The 15,317-nt window shown below is 38.1% G+C and overlaps 1 protein-coding gene across 1 annotated transcript in view; it reads right to left on the reverse strand.

The window, feature by feature from the left end:
* Positions 1-1,441: 1,441 nt before the first annotated feature.
* Positions 1,442-15,317, reverse strand: part of SLC9A8 (solute carrier family 9 member A8) — a 30,336-nt gene continuing 16,460 nt past the window's right edge. Inside the window, exons 8-16 of the mRNA XM_074157259.1 lie at positions 14,914-15,057; positions 13,614-13,752; positions 11,540-11,645; positions 8,526-8,642; positions 6,915-6,997; positions 5,071-5,182; positions 4,424-4,644; positions 3,188-3,334; positions 1,442-1,928 (exon numbers count right to left, since the gene is read on the reverse strand). Coding sequence (XP_074013360.1) covers positions 1,821-1,928; positions 3,188-3,334; positions 4,424-4,644; positions 5,071-5,182; positions 6,915-6,997; positions 8,526-8,642; positions 11,540-11,645; positions 13,614-13,752; positions 14,914-15,057 — 1,177 coding nt within the window. The 3' untranslated portion in view covers positions 1,442-1,820. The remainder of the gene's footprint in view (positions 1,929-3,187; positions 3,335-4,423; positions 4,645-5,070; positions 5,183-6,914; positions 6,998-8,525; positions 8,643-11,539; positions 11,646-13,613; positions 13,753-14,913; positions 15,058-15,317) is intronic.

Here is a 15,317-nt window from a genome sequence, read left to right on the forward strand (position 1 = left end):
AAGTTGAGAAACCGAGTAAGACGGATGGGTAACTAAAATGTAATTAAGTTTACTGTTGTCTAGAAGGGTGAAGAAAAGGTTTGATTTTTATTTTTTTGTTTTTACACATGTTCTTTTCTAAGAATAAAGTGAGTACCAACTGCTCTCTGGTCAATGCCAGAAGCTGAGTTACACCCCGCTCAGATTCCCACCGGTGTATGTTTCAGCTCCGGGAGGAGCAGAGCAGCTCTTTGAACTAACAGGGAGGGAGGAAAAAAGGGGAGAAGGGACTCCTGTATCAAGATGTGTTGTTTTGGAAAAACTGCTCAGACAACACAGGCTCAGGATTCTAAATACATTCTTGAACTTTTATTCCTCCCAGCAGGTAAGCAGTTGATTAAAAACCTTAGTAGCAAAACCAGACCAAAAATATACGTCTCACACTTTCAGAAACAAACAATTGCACTTGCATGTCAGATTTACGGGCAGAACTAAAATTCACATTTCAACAGTGAATATGTAAAGGACTAATGAGGAATTTGGGTTGGCAGCGAGAGCGAATGGCTGCATGGGTAACCATGGCAAATGTGCAACAAACACGGCCTGTCTGTTTGGGTATATGCAGCTTGAAGCAAACAGACGAGGCCATATAAAAAAAATGACATGATACTGCTGATTTTGCAACAGTGTAAGCAGAAGAGAAAAATAATATTAACAATCAAGACAGCTTAATGAAAGCTGTTTGGCCCTTCCCAGTTGAGGCTGCTTCAGCCATGTGCAATGTTACCTTCTGTACCTGGATTAGATCTTGTAGACTCTTCTTCCTCATGCGCACGTTTAGTTCAGCAAGTGAATGATATGGAAAATTACTCTTTTGCTCCCACTAGAACTTAAAAATTCCACTAGTGAATTCTGGAGTGTTAGGGACACTTCATGAATTAGGCAAAACAAAAGCTGCTGTTTTCTAAGATTTGAAGCCAAAGTGCCAGCAAGGAGCAACTGCCAATTACAGAAACACAACTGCAACTGGCTTTAGCCAAAGGAAAACACACGTTAAAACTAGAATTTCAAATGCAGTTCTGTACTGTGTGATACAATTCCCCACTCCCCCAAACCATGCTATAATCAGTACTGTGAATTAGATACCTCAGTATAAAACCAAATAAAAATAAAAAAATCCCATAAAATAGAAATCAAGAATCTCTTAAATGACAAAACCACCAGTTTTCAGAGGTGCTTCCTTGTATGTGCAACATCTGCTTTTTGTCAAGGCGTGCATCTTCTGGATTCACAGTGTGCAAATCCCATAAATTATAGATTTATTCCAGTCAGATTCCCTTACTAGTGCGGAAACAAATTCACAGTATAAGCTGTCAAGACTCTCCATGCTGTGAATGAATATATATATATATATATATATATATATAAAAAAAAAAAAGTAAAGTGCAATTTTTTCTGTTTTGCAGAGTCATACAATGGCTCTGTACTTCAGCATCTGTTTACAGCAGATTTCGTAATAGGAAGAAGACCCCCCCCCCATTAAACGTCATCGTTTCATGGCAGATGTTTCTGCTTTTCAATAGGCTGCATGGAATTTGCTATGCTGTAAAATCTGAACAAAAGGTTCTTCATTCAGTCCAGTCTCTGACGCTTACCGGTTTTCACCATTGACTAGTAGTATCAAGCACAGCAGATCTGTGGTTTTATACCTAAACATGTAGCACAAGACATGCCTGAAATCAGAAAGTTCATTCTTAGCTTTCCAGCTTTTATGCAGTCAGACTCTTGATACTTAAATCCTCTTTCTAATGATAAACTCATTGCACTCCTGCCCCATTCTGCTATAGTAGCTCTTGCTCGTCATCTTCAGATCCTGAGGGTCCTTGTCTTACCTCTTCATACCATTTGTTTGTGAGGGTTTTCATCTGTATGCGCCCGTGATGCAAGTCCTAAAGCAAAAGCAAACCACAGCAGTTTGTTACTAAGCTACAACACTACTTGTGGGTTACAGCAAGAGAGAAAGACTAGTTTAACGTATTCCTTAGGAATAATCCACTCTTGGTCTCTAAGCGTGCAAAGCAATTCTGTTTCCTACAAGAAAATATTTACGAAGTGTTCAATCAGTAATTATTTCCACAGATGATATTTTTGATGACAGGTATTTTTACTTGTGTTTTCTAGACAGTCCTGCTCTGGGGGTTTCAGCAATGGCAGTGCTGTCTGGATGGCCTGGCTTTGAATCTCACTATGTGTTCCCAGGGACACTGGGAACCTTGTGACCTGTTTTGGTGATTCTTATTTTTCTTATTTTTCTGGATTTTGGTTGCAATCTGGATGGCAGCCTGTGCTTTTGGCTACCAACTACAAGTCAGATGCTTACTCTGGTTTCTTGATTTGGTTTTGCAAAAAAATGCCTTTAGCTTTTGTGGGAAAGTGCTGAAAGCATTGGTTTAAAAAAAAAAAAAAGAGGTACAAAACAAGAGGAAAATACTACGTTTGTGCAGGCTAGGAAGATGGAATGTGCACATTTACATAAGATGACAAACTCCACAGCAAAAATACTTAATTCTATGGCAAATTGGAAAAACAGCCAAAGAGTCTCAGGTTTCTAAAGTGTGGAGTGAAAATGGCATAGTATTTACACCTCTCAGAGCCGCTCAGTGTTAAGTTACATGTTCAGTCAGGTGTCATTTGCATTTATAGCTTCAAAGTCTCGGTCTCCCAGTGAATAAGTCTTAAAAGTGAAGGCTGCAATTCTAGGTGCATATTTCCCAGATAAAAACTGGACTCTGCAGAAGAATCACAACTCCAGAATTCGCAGGACACAGTAAAAGGCAGTACTTTGTGTAGTAGCACTTTAAAAACTCTGCTTGAGTGGCAGCAGCTTTTTCTAGCAACAGTAGTAACTAGTAACTCCTGATACTCTTCATGGTGCTCTGCAAGACTAAAGGAGAGTTCAATAAATCCATACACCTTTTAAAGTTTAATTGTGGTAGCCCTGGGAGATACTCATTTAATCCAACCTGCAATTTTACAGTGCAGCTTTTCATTACAGCTGCTCTACATATGCACAAGTAATATATTAGATGGCTCACGGTTCCCAATGTAGAAGCTGCCTGGCTACACTCTGAGCCTTGAATAGTACAGAGTGAAGTGACAACCAGCTCTACCACAGCTGCTTTTCTTCAAGAAAAGAAGAAAGACTTACTTCTTGTGTGAGTCTTCTGGTGAAGAAAGGATTCAAATACTTGGCATCAAACCACATAAACCCTTTGAGGTCCTGGCGTTTTATGTACTGGGCTTCATATTCCTCCTCTGTGAGCTCTGATAAATGTTCAGATTCTATGGTATTTCCCTAGAAAGATCAAAAATATTGGAATAGCCTCAGAAATGTGGCAGTCATCCCTCCAGCTTGCTTCAGTCCCCTACTCTGTGCTTTCCCTTCTCACAACCAATTCCTGTCCTGGAACATCATAGAAATTGTCACCCCAGCCTACCAGGGCTTATGGATGTATGAATCTGTCCGGCTGTTCATTTCCAGAGATGCTTAGATTCCCTTTTCATGATGAAAGGTAAAAGACCTCAAATGTTCCATATTTTGTATTGTTGCTATTGCTGAGAACAGATTTCTAGTGTGTAGGTTTTCTCTTGTGAGCTGGACAATGATTTTATCCAGCAAGCAACACTAAAGTCATTGTCTCACTGAAAACAAGCCCTGTATCACAACACATTCTACCCCTGTACTCTTCCTATACACATCTCCCTACGTGGACAGAGTAAGGTAATTCTGAAGATTGCAAGCCTTTTGAACCCTCACACCAAGAGGAGCTGGTCCTACGGAACAATACCCTGCATGTGGTGTTCAGTGGTTTGGGGCACAACGGGCAAAAACTTAGGATACTGTGTCTTCCAGCCTTTTGCACATGAGGCTTCAGACCGGCTGCTAGTTTTCTTCAGTAGTCTTGCTTAGCCAGAAACTGCTTTAAAATAAAACCTAGTCAGAGGGGTGCTGTTGCTACCACCTTCTCATGGCCTTTGCTTTGACTTTTTCAAAATAATTCCCATCTGCCTTTTATGATTAATTCATGACTCAGACTGTAGTAGCTACTTTCCCTCTGTATATGACTCAATCCTGTATCATCTGTTTTATGCTTTTGCCAGGGTTACTTTAATTTGTATGGATCAATTTATAATTAGATAGAGTTAAGAGGCTTTTTCTCCTCCCTTTGTCCAAACAGTTATTTGGTGTAAACACTAACCAAGGTCTGTCTTTGGGATATTTTAAAATTATGTTTCTTGGCTTTTTCCTACTACCTTAGCTTTTTCCACTGCTTTCATTTTACTTTCTAGTAAAAAAAAGACATACTAGTCCTGGAAAATGTAAAAATTAAGAAAAAAATTTTAAAAATATCAGTGATCCTCTCAATAGAAAATCCAAACAAACCATCTTCTCTGTCTTGCTAAGATTAATGTCCTTCTTGTTCCTCTTGCGTGCTTTGGAGTCCTCGATGTCAATCAGTCTGATAAGGGGCATGGTTCCTCCTCCCAGTAGCAAAATTGTGAACAGAACTATGATGATTGTGGTTGTCCCGATGAGCTGCCGCTTCTCGATTGGTTCCAAGCCCAAGTGGAGGCTGAGGGCATAGGGAATTGCACCCCGTAAACCTTAACAGAGGGAACAGTAAATCAATGAAGAGTGAATCAACAGCTAGTCCTCAGTGCCCTGATAGCTCAACAGGAATTCTCCATCTTTAAAATGTTTTTACAATCCTATACTATATCCATTTATCTATCATTTGGTTACCACCCTAAAATGAATCTGAGCTCTTCAGACACTGTTGTTCAAACTGTGAAGTTGCTAGATCTAGAAAGAAGAGTCGAGTCTTTGCAGAAACGCCTTGGCGGGGATCACCACTGCATAGTCCTCTGTCACAAAGGGGAAAGAGGACAAATCTATTTACGCTATTGCGCTTGCGTTTGAGTTCAGCTGAGCTTGTTCCACAGATGGAAAACCAGTTCTTCCCAGAGTAGCCCACAATCAAAAAGATAAAACAGTTTTTCCGGTTCTCCAAACTTTGTGCTTTAACTTACCACTAAACCACATGATAAACATCATTTTGGGAGTGATTTTATGATCACGGAAAAAGTTGAGTAGGTAGGAAAGTGGGAAAATATTCACTGCTCTACCAAACAGAACAAGTACCTGAAAAACAGAAATAAAAGCAAAAGACCATTTGATGTGTTACATTGACAGAGGCCCCAGTTGCATCTGGTTTGTATATAGTAAGGTGAATATGCTCTTTTTACTCACAAGTCTTGCAAGTAGGTGTGCTGCTAAACTAACAAAGAAATCTCTCAGCATAGATCAGTATGGAATTTAACTTTTTAAACATTTTGTCTGCTTAACTGAAACTAAACCAGACTTGTCACTGACAGAGACCAGACACTACTTTACTTATAATAAATAAATGAAACCCAAGAGGCATTCCAGAGAGACCAAGAATTACTTTGGGTAAAAGTTCTCCTCAGTTCAGTCAGCTCAGCTCCTTTAATCATTCCCTTGGCGCAGCAGCTAAGAGGCAATAAGATATTTCTATTGTCTCCCCATGGACCAGTTCCTCAGAGAAAAAGGCCAGAAGCCAAACAAACAGCATGTAATCCAGTTCCTCAACACTTCCCTGGGTATGGTTATAAAATATACCGTGCATTGAAGCAACATTTTGGAGGGGGGGGGGGGGGAGTACTAGTAATTTAATGGTACACAATTAACAAATACAGTGAAAACTTTAACTCAGAAAACCCAAGGTTTTCAAAATGGCATTGCTTTCAAGCTCCACCACAAACAGACCTCAATAAGGTAAATATCCTCGAATTAGTCAGCAGGATCCTTGAAGCGCTGTGGTGTTTTCCTTTATGAATCACCCCAAAATTATGCAACTTGCATTATGCCTGTGAGGGCAATGCTACACAGAAGGAAGTGTCACACCTTAGATAGACAAGGAAGTTGTGTGCAGTGCAGTGAGAGCAGCTCCCTGTGCCGATATCACTATCCATAAATTGAAGATAACAACTTTTCCCCTGAACCACAGACTAAAACATGCTAGTATACGTTGCTGTACGCCACTGGAAATGGATTCACATTTCCCTCTTTTGACTCTGCAAAAGAGAACATATTTTTCATGTCTATACTAAACATCTGTAATAGCAATAGATGTAGGTAACCCCCATGTGAAACATAATTCAAAGTGCTGCTACATAAAGCTACACTGAAATACAGAACGAAAGAAAAAGAATTAAGAATGGAGTCGAAGGATGAATACACATTAGAGAAAGTTTGAGTCAAGACTTCCTCTGAAGAAGGTGAGCTCAGAGTGAAGAAGTGATGTATGGACCAACTTGGTTTATGTAGACAAACTGCAGTGATACATGAGACAGCTTCAAACGCTGTAGTGCTGGAGAGATACAAGGAATCGAGTTTGATAGGTTTGCACTGTAGTTTCTACGAACTGCCTACTTACACAGATCCATAAGAACTTAGGTTTGTTTTCTGGTAAAATACCTTCTGGAATGAAGTGGCATACATAATAATCTCAACATCTTTTCAGATTTCTTTTATTTTAATAAATCTAATGGGGTCAAAACAAGCAAAGTTCTTTTCCTTGTTTTTAATAATCTTATACAGAAGGGCTTCAAAGTAACAGCAAATTGGAATTCCTTAAAGATTGATACATTTGTACAGAAAAGTGCTGAGAACAAGAATAATAATTCCATGCTATTAGTGAGAGTTAACTTTGTGCAATATGTAAATTATAAAAGTATTTTCATAAAAAACTATGAAATGTAAGAATTATAAAATATTTTAACTGTAAAGTATTTCCCCCCTCCCCAATACCAGAACCACATCTAAACAAGTATGGAAGAAAGTAAATACCTACTATGCACCAGATGACAAAGGACATTTCAAACTTGTGAGGAAAACTAAAAATCGAAAGGCCAAGAAATGCAAAAACACATGTTTCTGAAAAAAAAAAAAAATCACATCTTAAATAAACAATTCTATAAAACCTTTCCTACTCCTATTATAAGTTATTACATACGGTACATAAAATAATATTTTTTGACTTCTGAATGCACAAAATAGGCACAAATGACATTATGCAAAAGACCAGATTCTTCCACTCTCTCTGTCGGTAGACAGAACCTTAGTCTGAATGTGCAGGCTTTTTCCAGCTGTAAATTACTAATGAGTATGAACAAAGCTAGCAAAACCTTCTTCTAAAGACTGAGGAATATAGGGCAAGCTGCAGAACACAAGCTACAGGAGTGACTACTAATGACTTCTGTAGCTTTGAATCAGATTCTATATAACTGAAGTGTCAGGCAAAATCTCATATATTGCAAATTGAATATTATTATAAAGTATTCATTAAATTTTTATAAACGGCAGCAGTTCATTACTTTCTTTGCAATAAAATACTGCACTGTATAATCTAACAACCCTTGTATATTCTAATAACCTGAAATGGTACCATCACTGCACAATGACTACAGTAATCCATTTTATTTCCACAGCACCTACACATTACCATCAGAGAACCGCACAGTCAAGATGCTTCATCACTTCCCTGCTGTCCTAGCAAGTTCGGTTCCTTATCATAAAGGCAGTTAAAAACAGGATGGTTTTGGACAGACAGTAGCAATACCTGAGTATTGCAGGTAATACCTGAGCAGCAGAAGAAATAGTTTGGTCATGCATTGGGTACTGGTGACTTATATTTGTATGTTCAAAACCTGCTGCAAATGTTTATGAAATTGCACAGTGTCTTAAATAACTCCTTTACAGTGGCTTGAATGAATATGTGCTTTTTTAGCATTTGTAATAGATTATGACCAAACCCTGATGAGCTACTGGTGCTCGGGTAATGAGTGGTTAAATTCAGTTTGCAGCAAGGACATTCCCTGACCATGTTGCATGTGCGTCTTCCTGCAAACAATACAGAATATATTCATGCCATCCCCTAAAAAACAGGGATATGTTTGTAATACAGAAGCATGTCATTTCTTCAAAAGTTTGGCTTGTAAAAGGAAACGGAAAGCCTATTGGACTCTGAGCCGCTTCTACCACTACTTCCAAAAACTTCTTTTCAATTTGTGACGATACTGTTTTTGCAAGTAGCTTTTTATATCCAAAAACATTTTAAAAAATACCACTAAAAATCCATCTCCTAAAACTAAAAATAGACCAGAGGAATGTAGGAGTCAGAGATCTCTATTCGGTTATCAATCTTGTGGCAAATCTTAGCAGGAGCCTGCAGGATGGGAGAGAGAGATTTACTGTACGCTTTATCCAGTATGGCAGGAAAGGTGACTTTTGACTGCCTTCCGGCCTCCGCTATTAGGAACTCTTCTCTTACAAGACATATACCACTGACATACAAATGGCTAGAAGAAAATTCACACTTCTGCTACTCTCATCAGAATCAGTATTTAAGGCAAATAAATTTTTAAACTATTAATATTAGGTATTAATAGTAGGTAGCACCTACCACACATGAAAGCAACAGTTCTCAGTGTCTGCTGCATTAAAATCTGTGTAACTGGGGACAAGTTATGGTGTGTATAGTGAGACATCACGATGCCAGAGAAGAGGATCGCCATGATACCTGTAAAGAAAAATGTGGCAGTCAACAGAAGAATAGTTTGCACTCTACATATATTTGTGTTTATAGCCCTTACTAACACAGAAGCTTATGAACCAATAAGTGGGGTTTCTATTACCATTGTTATTCATACTGGTTTCGTGCCACTGGTCACATTGAACACCAAGAGGTTCAGTACAGGTCACTTGCAAGCTAGAACGAATGCCTGCTATGTCACATTTTCCCATAAAAGTGAGGGAAATAACAAGCCAATTCTTGAGTGTTTTTCCCTGCTTTTCACTCTCCTAACAGGTAGAGAGGTGAGATCAAAAGAAGAATAAAAACAATTTGAGAATAGCAGGGCTAGAGAACTGTATGATCCAGTTCTCCCAGAAAGCGTGTCATTCTTTCCTATCTGCTGATCAGCCAGGCTCGATCACTTCACCAGAAGTAGAACCAGACCAACAGGGCACACGTGTGAATTCACACCAGTGTGGTGCACTATACCTAATAACATAAAAAATTAAGAACAAATAGCGCACACGTTAGGGTGTACCCCTAATTTTTTATCAACCTGAGAATCAGAAAAGCTATTGAGACTTGTGAATTCAGGGCAACAATTGTTGTAGGAATCATAGAATCATTTTGGTTGGAAAAGACCTTTAAGACCATGGAGTCCAACCGTAAGGAAGGTACAGCCTGATACGTAGCACCTGCAAGGAATGCTGCTGTGCAGAATGTCCCTTGCCATCAGCAGAAAGGGCCACTAAACCATCTGCTAGAAGTTACTAGAGAGATTAATCTCAGCTATCAGCTATGGGAAAAGCCACCACCTTTTCCATTATAGAGTTCAGTTACCCTAATGACATGCGCAGCTTGGACAGAGGTAAAGCAATTGATATCACAGGCCGGAACAGCTACCTCAGATTTCACTGTATTTCACAAATCTTTGATTTGTGTTAGGGATTTTTTCCATCTACCTTGCTTCCTGGCTCTTGGTTATTTATGGGAAGAATCTGAATTTCAACCTATTTCACTAACTGCTCAAGACATATCAGACACGCTGTCAGTTGTTCAGCATTCACAGGGAGCTGGATATCTTAAAGGAAGTCTTAGGCATTTCCATGGCTGCTGCATTGACTTACACCTGCAAAGGATGCCATTTGAGATGATGGTTGGGATTATGGAATAACTTAGCAGTCCACTTGAAGAACAAGTGAGTTATTTCTTTGAGAGTTATTTCCTTGTGGGGAAATAACTGACCAAAACTGACAACGTAACCCAGAAGTAATCAAGTGCACTGCAGATCTTGAGAGGACAGGATGATGTGGGAGCATGCCTGCTTTGCCCAAAACAAAGGAAATTCAAAAGACTATTAAGTATTTGGCTGGAGCTATGTGCCCAGGAGTGGCCCAGATGAACGTAACTGGAAGGATTAGAATAGCTGAGGTACACTCAAAAGAATCCTTTGTTTGAAACACAGATGTGACCTGGCTGAGGTCATTCAAAGTTTGTATTTCTTGAGAAGTCATTCTTGAAGGCACTTGAGCAAACTACAGAGGTGGTCTTTACAAAAACAATGACAAAGAACCTCTATCATCCTTAGAGTAACTAAGTAGGAATCTTACTTCAAAGTCTCTTTCATTGTATACCAACATACGGATGTGTTGGTTACATAATGCAATAGCACTGTAATTCTGTAATAATTTATTATAATTTCATATTAATAAGCAATATAAATTAGAACTAGAACATGTGCTGAGACCCTCCACAGTAATCTTCTCACAAGGCAAAACTTGTTTTTACAGCAATACAAATATTTTAAGATAACAAATTGCTTGCTTGGGTTGCAACAATTTCATTCCCCTATGCATGTGTTGGTCTATACACACATACAGAGTACTCCTGGATGCAAGTGGGGAGGAATGGAATGTTTGCATTAGGATTACACATCTTGATTGTGTAACTACCATGATTATGGGCCACATCTTCATACGTATAAAAAAATACAACTCCACTGAAATCAGTGAAGATATGCTGATATACACTGCTACAGATCCATTCCAAAATATGCACATTAGCTCACATGTACATTTTCAGAAAGTCTCATTTCATACCTGCAGCTCATTTACATGAAATCTAGTCCTGCTACTACTCCTCAAAAAACTTACAACATTCTTATATAGCCCAAGTTGTAAAACAAATACATCTTTCAATGGACTTAAAACTTAAGAAAAAATGAAAACAAAGAACCAAGCAGTTCCCTAGCTATTTGAATGATACTGTTGCATCCCTTCCCACTTTCCTTTGAGAAATGAGACAGAAAACTGATCGCCTTAAAAAAACAGTTCATAAACCACCTACTTTGCTGGTAAAAAAATCACCAAAGGTCAGAGTCGTTGGGCATCCAGCAGAACTGGACCCTGTCTTTGTAGTTGATTCTACAGGATGATGGAAGAAGTTCTCCTGTAAGCCTCATCTCATGGCTTTCAGCAAAACTTCTACCAAGTATTCAGACATATACAACGCTCAGTGGTCTCAGCTGATTTTCCCAATAGCACTGAAGGACCGGCAGAAAAACAGCTCCAGGGTAGTAGCCTGGACGTTATCTATGTCAGCTGATGTGACTGAGATCTACAGCTGAAATTTTAATTCTGTGTTAGGAAGAGGTAACTGGTGAGAATACTACTATTTATGTTGGCTACCTAATGCTTATGAAAACTGCAACTACCTTTTCTATACTTATATAACATGAAGTAGAAAATAATTATTTCTTAATAAAACAGTTAAGAGGAGTTAAAAGTAAGAGCACAGGTTAAATGAGAAAACATGTTAAAAAACCTGGGACCCTCTTAGACACAAATAATATCTACTCTCTAAATTTATCAAATAAACTTGCACATACTTATTTTGCCACTCACCTGAGAGTGAGATACCCTCTGCAAGTCCATAAGGAAGGTAAGCAAAGATAATCATCATCCCAAACTCTAGGGAGGGTGTCTTCCTTAAATCAATGTGCTTTAGCACGTACACACAAAAACGTTATGGAAAAAGTAAATAAAAAAATATTCAAAGAAAAAATGAAATCTTTGTCATTCCGTTACAAAACAATGATTATGCTTAACGTACTTATCTACTGAATAGCTAATAAAGTCTACACATTGGCCTTTGACACAAGTATGGAAAAATTAATAATTTCTTATGAGTCGCTTCTTATAGAACCTATTGCTGATAGAAGTCTATCAGAATGAACAGACCTAGAGACAGAAAAGATCTGCTACTGATGTACCTACACAATGCTGATTAGGACATGCCAAATTGTTTGTTTGGATTTAGAAGGGCTATTTTCCTACATGTTCAACCTTTGAAATCTCTGCTCCAAAACTGCAGAAAATTTCTGCAGAAAATCCAGAGAGAATCAATAAATAGTAAAAGGCTTTTCTAAAAATAGGAGAAAGCTATGAAACAGCAAATTAAAAGTAAAGTAGCTCTCATTTATGTTTTAACAAAACTTATGTCCTTTTGATACTCAAGATATTTAAAACTTACTTTACGTTTGTAGTCATGAATGTGGACATTTGTTAAGGGCCGCAAGTTCTGCTTTGCATCTCATGCATAGTTCTGCAGCACAGCACAAGTAGATTCTGCCTCAGACATCAATATTTGCCACACTAAGCATGCAATCAATCTCCTCTGTTCAGTCACTAGAGTTCTAGTTACTTTCAAATGGATATGACAGATTTGCAGTAATATTAACAGTGAAAAATATTCCTTCAATCACATCTTTGCCTTAATGCTTAAAATACTCCATCTACCATCTTTGTTAAAATCCACAGGATTAGATGCCTGTGACCTGGAAGTTCACGTTCCTCCTGGGTCATGAACCAGCAACAACCTTCAACTACATTTATCTGCTGGCAACTAGCAAGAGATGCTCTTCGCCACACTGAAATTTTGTTATGCTTAGGGTAAATCCAATGCTTTGAGGCACGAGTAACTGTAATACGGCAAATAAGCTGCTTTTCTCTTTGTCTTAATATCATTTAGATATCAGTGAAAGAAGTGTTGAACATCTGTCTCCCTCTTTTGTTGTGATGTATGGAATAATTTAAAAGTTCATGGAATCAGGCTAATGAATCAAGAGAGGAAATATGTCTCTATTTAACCAAACACTCTGTTCTTGTTATTTACAAACAAAGTGCTTAACAGTATGTCCCAGATGACATGAATAACTGTTGTACAAGCCCAGTACAAAAGATTACCTACAGTTTGAGCAACCTGCTCTAGTGGAGGTGTCCCTGCCCATGGCAGGGGGGTTGGAACTCGATGATCTTTAAGGTCCCTTCCAACTCTAACCATTCTATGTGAAGTCAGTGTTAACATTAAACAAGCTCTGAAAAGTAACAAAGATGCCTGACTTACAACAAACATCCTTCCTTATCTCAGCAGAGAAGCTTATGGGTTGTTTAGCAACCAATTCATGGAAGTGGAAGAGGCAAAAAAAAAACCTCAACGTAAATCCAAACAGAACAGCATCTGTATTCAGCTGCCTGCATACGATACATAAGGACAAACGAGCTGGTCTGACTCAAAAGCCCTCAGGAAAAGTAGCTTTTTTTCCTTTTTAATTAAGAGTTTTATGTATGTAAAAAAAGGAGCCATATGCTTGTAAAAATGGATCAATATTGAAACGGAATTAATACATTTTGAAATTATGAATTACCATATTTTATAACACACCAATGCACATAGTATAAGCTACTATACAGCATTTCAGACCTTAATTATGTTCATAAAAATTTGATGAAACTTTTTAATACACACTCATGTACACTAACATAAAAACAGAATAAGCATGAGAAAATCCTCAGCCAAAAAAATAGTATCTAATAAGAAATATCCCCTAAGAAATGCTGGATGGGAAAGAAAAATACTATTAGAATGTTGAAGTTCACCAATTTATACATGTGTATTGCCAAAATTCAAAAAGGATATTAATGCAGAAATAAGACCAGTAAGTGTGCCAAGCGCTGCAGAGCCAAAGAACATCTTAAGAAAGTATCCCAGTGCCTGTAGAAAGGTTTGCCATCCACTCACATCTGACATATTTTCTCTTGTCAAACCTTCTGCTGTGCTAGATGCAATTAAAAAATAAATAAAAAGAAACGGTTATAAATTCTAAGCTGGATCCAAAAATACCACACATCTTTTGAGAACAACAACAAAAGAGACTTCCATTTCTTTGTTGCTGCCACTCTTAACAGGCTTTCACTGTGATATATTTAACAAGAGGAATGTCAAAAGATGTTAAATCAAGTCTTAGTGTAATCCCCGAAGGGAAACCTAATTTTGCTACAAATCTGGAAATCCAGCACTGCTCTTCTAAAGAATCCCCAGAATGGCGTAAATAGGCTATGATAATGCCCAGTATCACAAAACAATTTTCAAACTTTGAAAAGGAAAACACAACACATTTTGCAGTGGTAAAAACTCAGGGCATAAAAAAGAAAAGAGATGGATTGTGAGGTCCTCAGAGGAGAACAAATGAACAGGAAGATGCCTCATCAAATATTTAGGTGTGGATGAGAGACGAGAAGATCACTGAAGAAAACCAAAGAAGCTCTTAGGAGGAAAGGGGAGAAATCTCTTTGCGTTTTAGGAACATATTTCATAGAATTCCATGTAAAGAAGACATGGATTCTAACTAAGGTTCCTTTTGACTGCTGTTAGTCTTCATGGTCTTCCATAAAAGAACCACGACTGTATTAAAAGCAATTTGTTAACTGAAAAATGGCTCTAACTTCACTACCTTCTTAGCATATCTACTCCTATACATTCATAGTCACATCTATTGACTTCAGAAATAACATGAAGATATATCTTTTTTTTTTTTTTTTACTCTTTCAGCCCCAAAGAATTATCATGGGCAAATGATAAGGGTATTAGATGTTCTTCTTTCCTGTGACAGCCCCAACATAAATAGAAAACTACTGCATGGATGTTGATGTGTCTCCCCTTGAACTGAAGTGTGACTCTGGGTATAAGCCAAAGACACAGATTGTCTTTGGCAAGGTAAATAATTTTGTACAAGCCTGAACCACATGTTGGTTTTCTGTTGTCAGGACCCTCAGATGGAAAGAGAGCTGATAAATGTATGAACGTAGAAAGCGATCAATCATCTGGGGTCAATGAGATGAGGCACTGAGGTGAGAGTTACTGTATATCTGAGTAACTAATTAACAGAAAATAATGTGGTTGCTGTTTCCATAAACATGTGTAGTTCAAATGCACTTACTTGGTCAAGACAATAGAGACTGCGTCATTGAGAATGCTTTCTCCAAACACCAACATGTTAAGTACAGGATCCACATTGAGGGCATTGAAAATGGCAATAGTAGCCACAGGGTCAACTGCAGATATCAAAGAGCCGAATGCAAAACTGGGAGAACACAAAACAAAAAAAAAAACTAGATGAAAGAAAAATATGTACCCAGTAAACTTATATGAACAACTAGTAGCAAAGACATTATGCGTTATATTTTCTGAACAGTGAAAAGTTATGCTCTCTTCCTGCTCATAAGAACTTGAATTGACAAAAGGGAAGATTTTGTTTTGCATTTACTGATATACCAAAGAGAAAAGCTGTCGTCCAGCTGGAAGTGATGTTGGAGAAATACCTATCTCCCAGCTCTCAACAGC

This window comes from Numenius arquata, chromosome 12 (assembly GCF_964106895.1).
Source record: "Numenius arquata chromosome 12, bNumArq3.hap1.1, whole genome shotgun sequence".
Taxonomy (NCBI): domain Eukaryota; kingdom Metazoa; phylum Chordata; class Aves; order Charadriiformes; family Scolopacidae; genus Numenius; species Numenius arquata.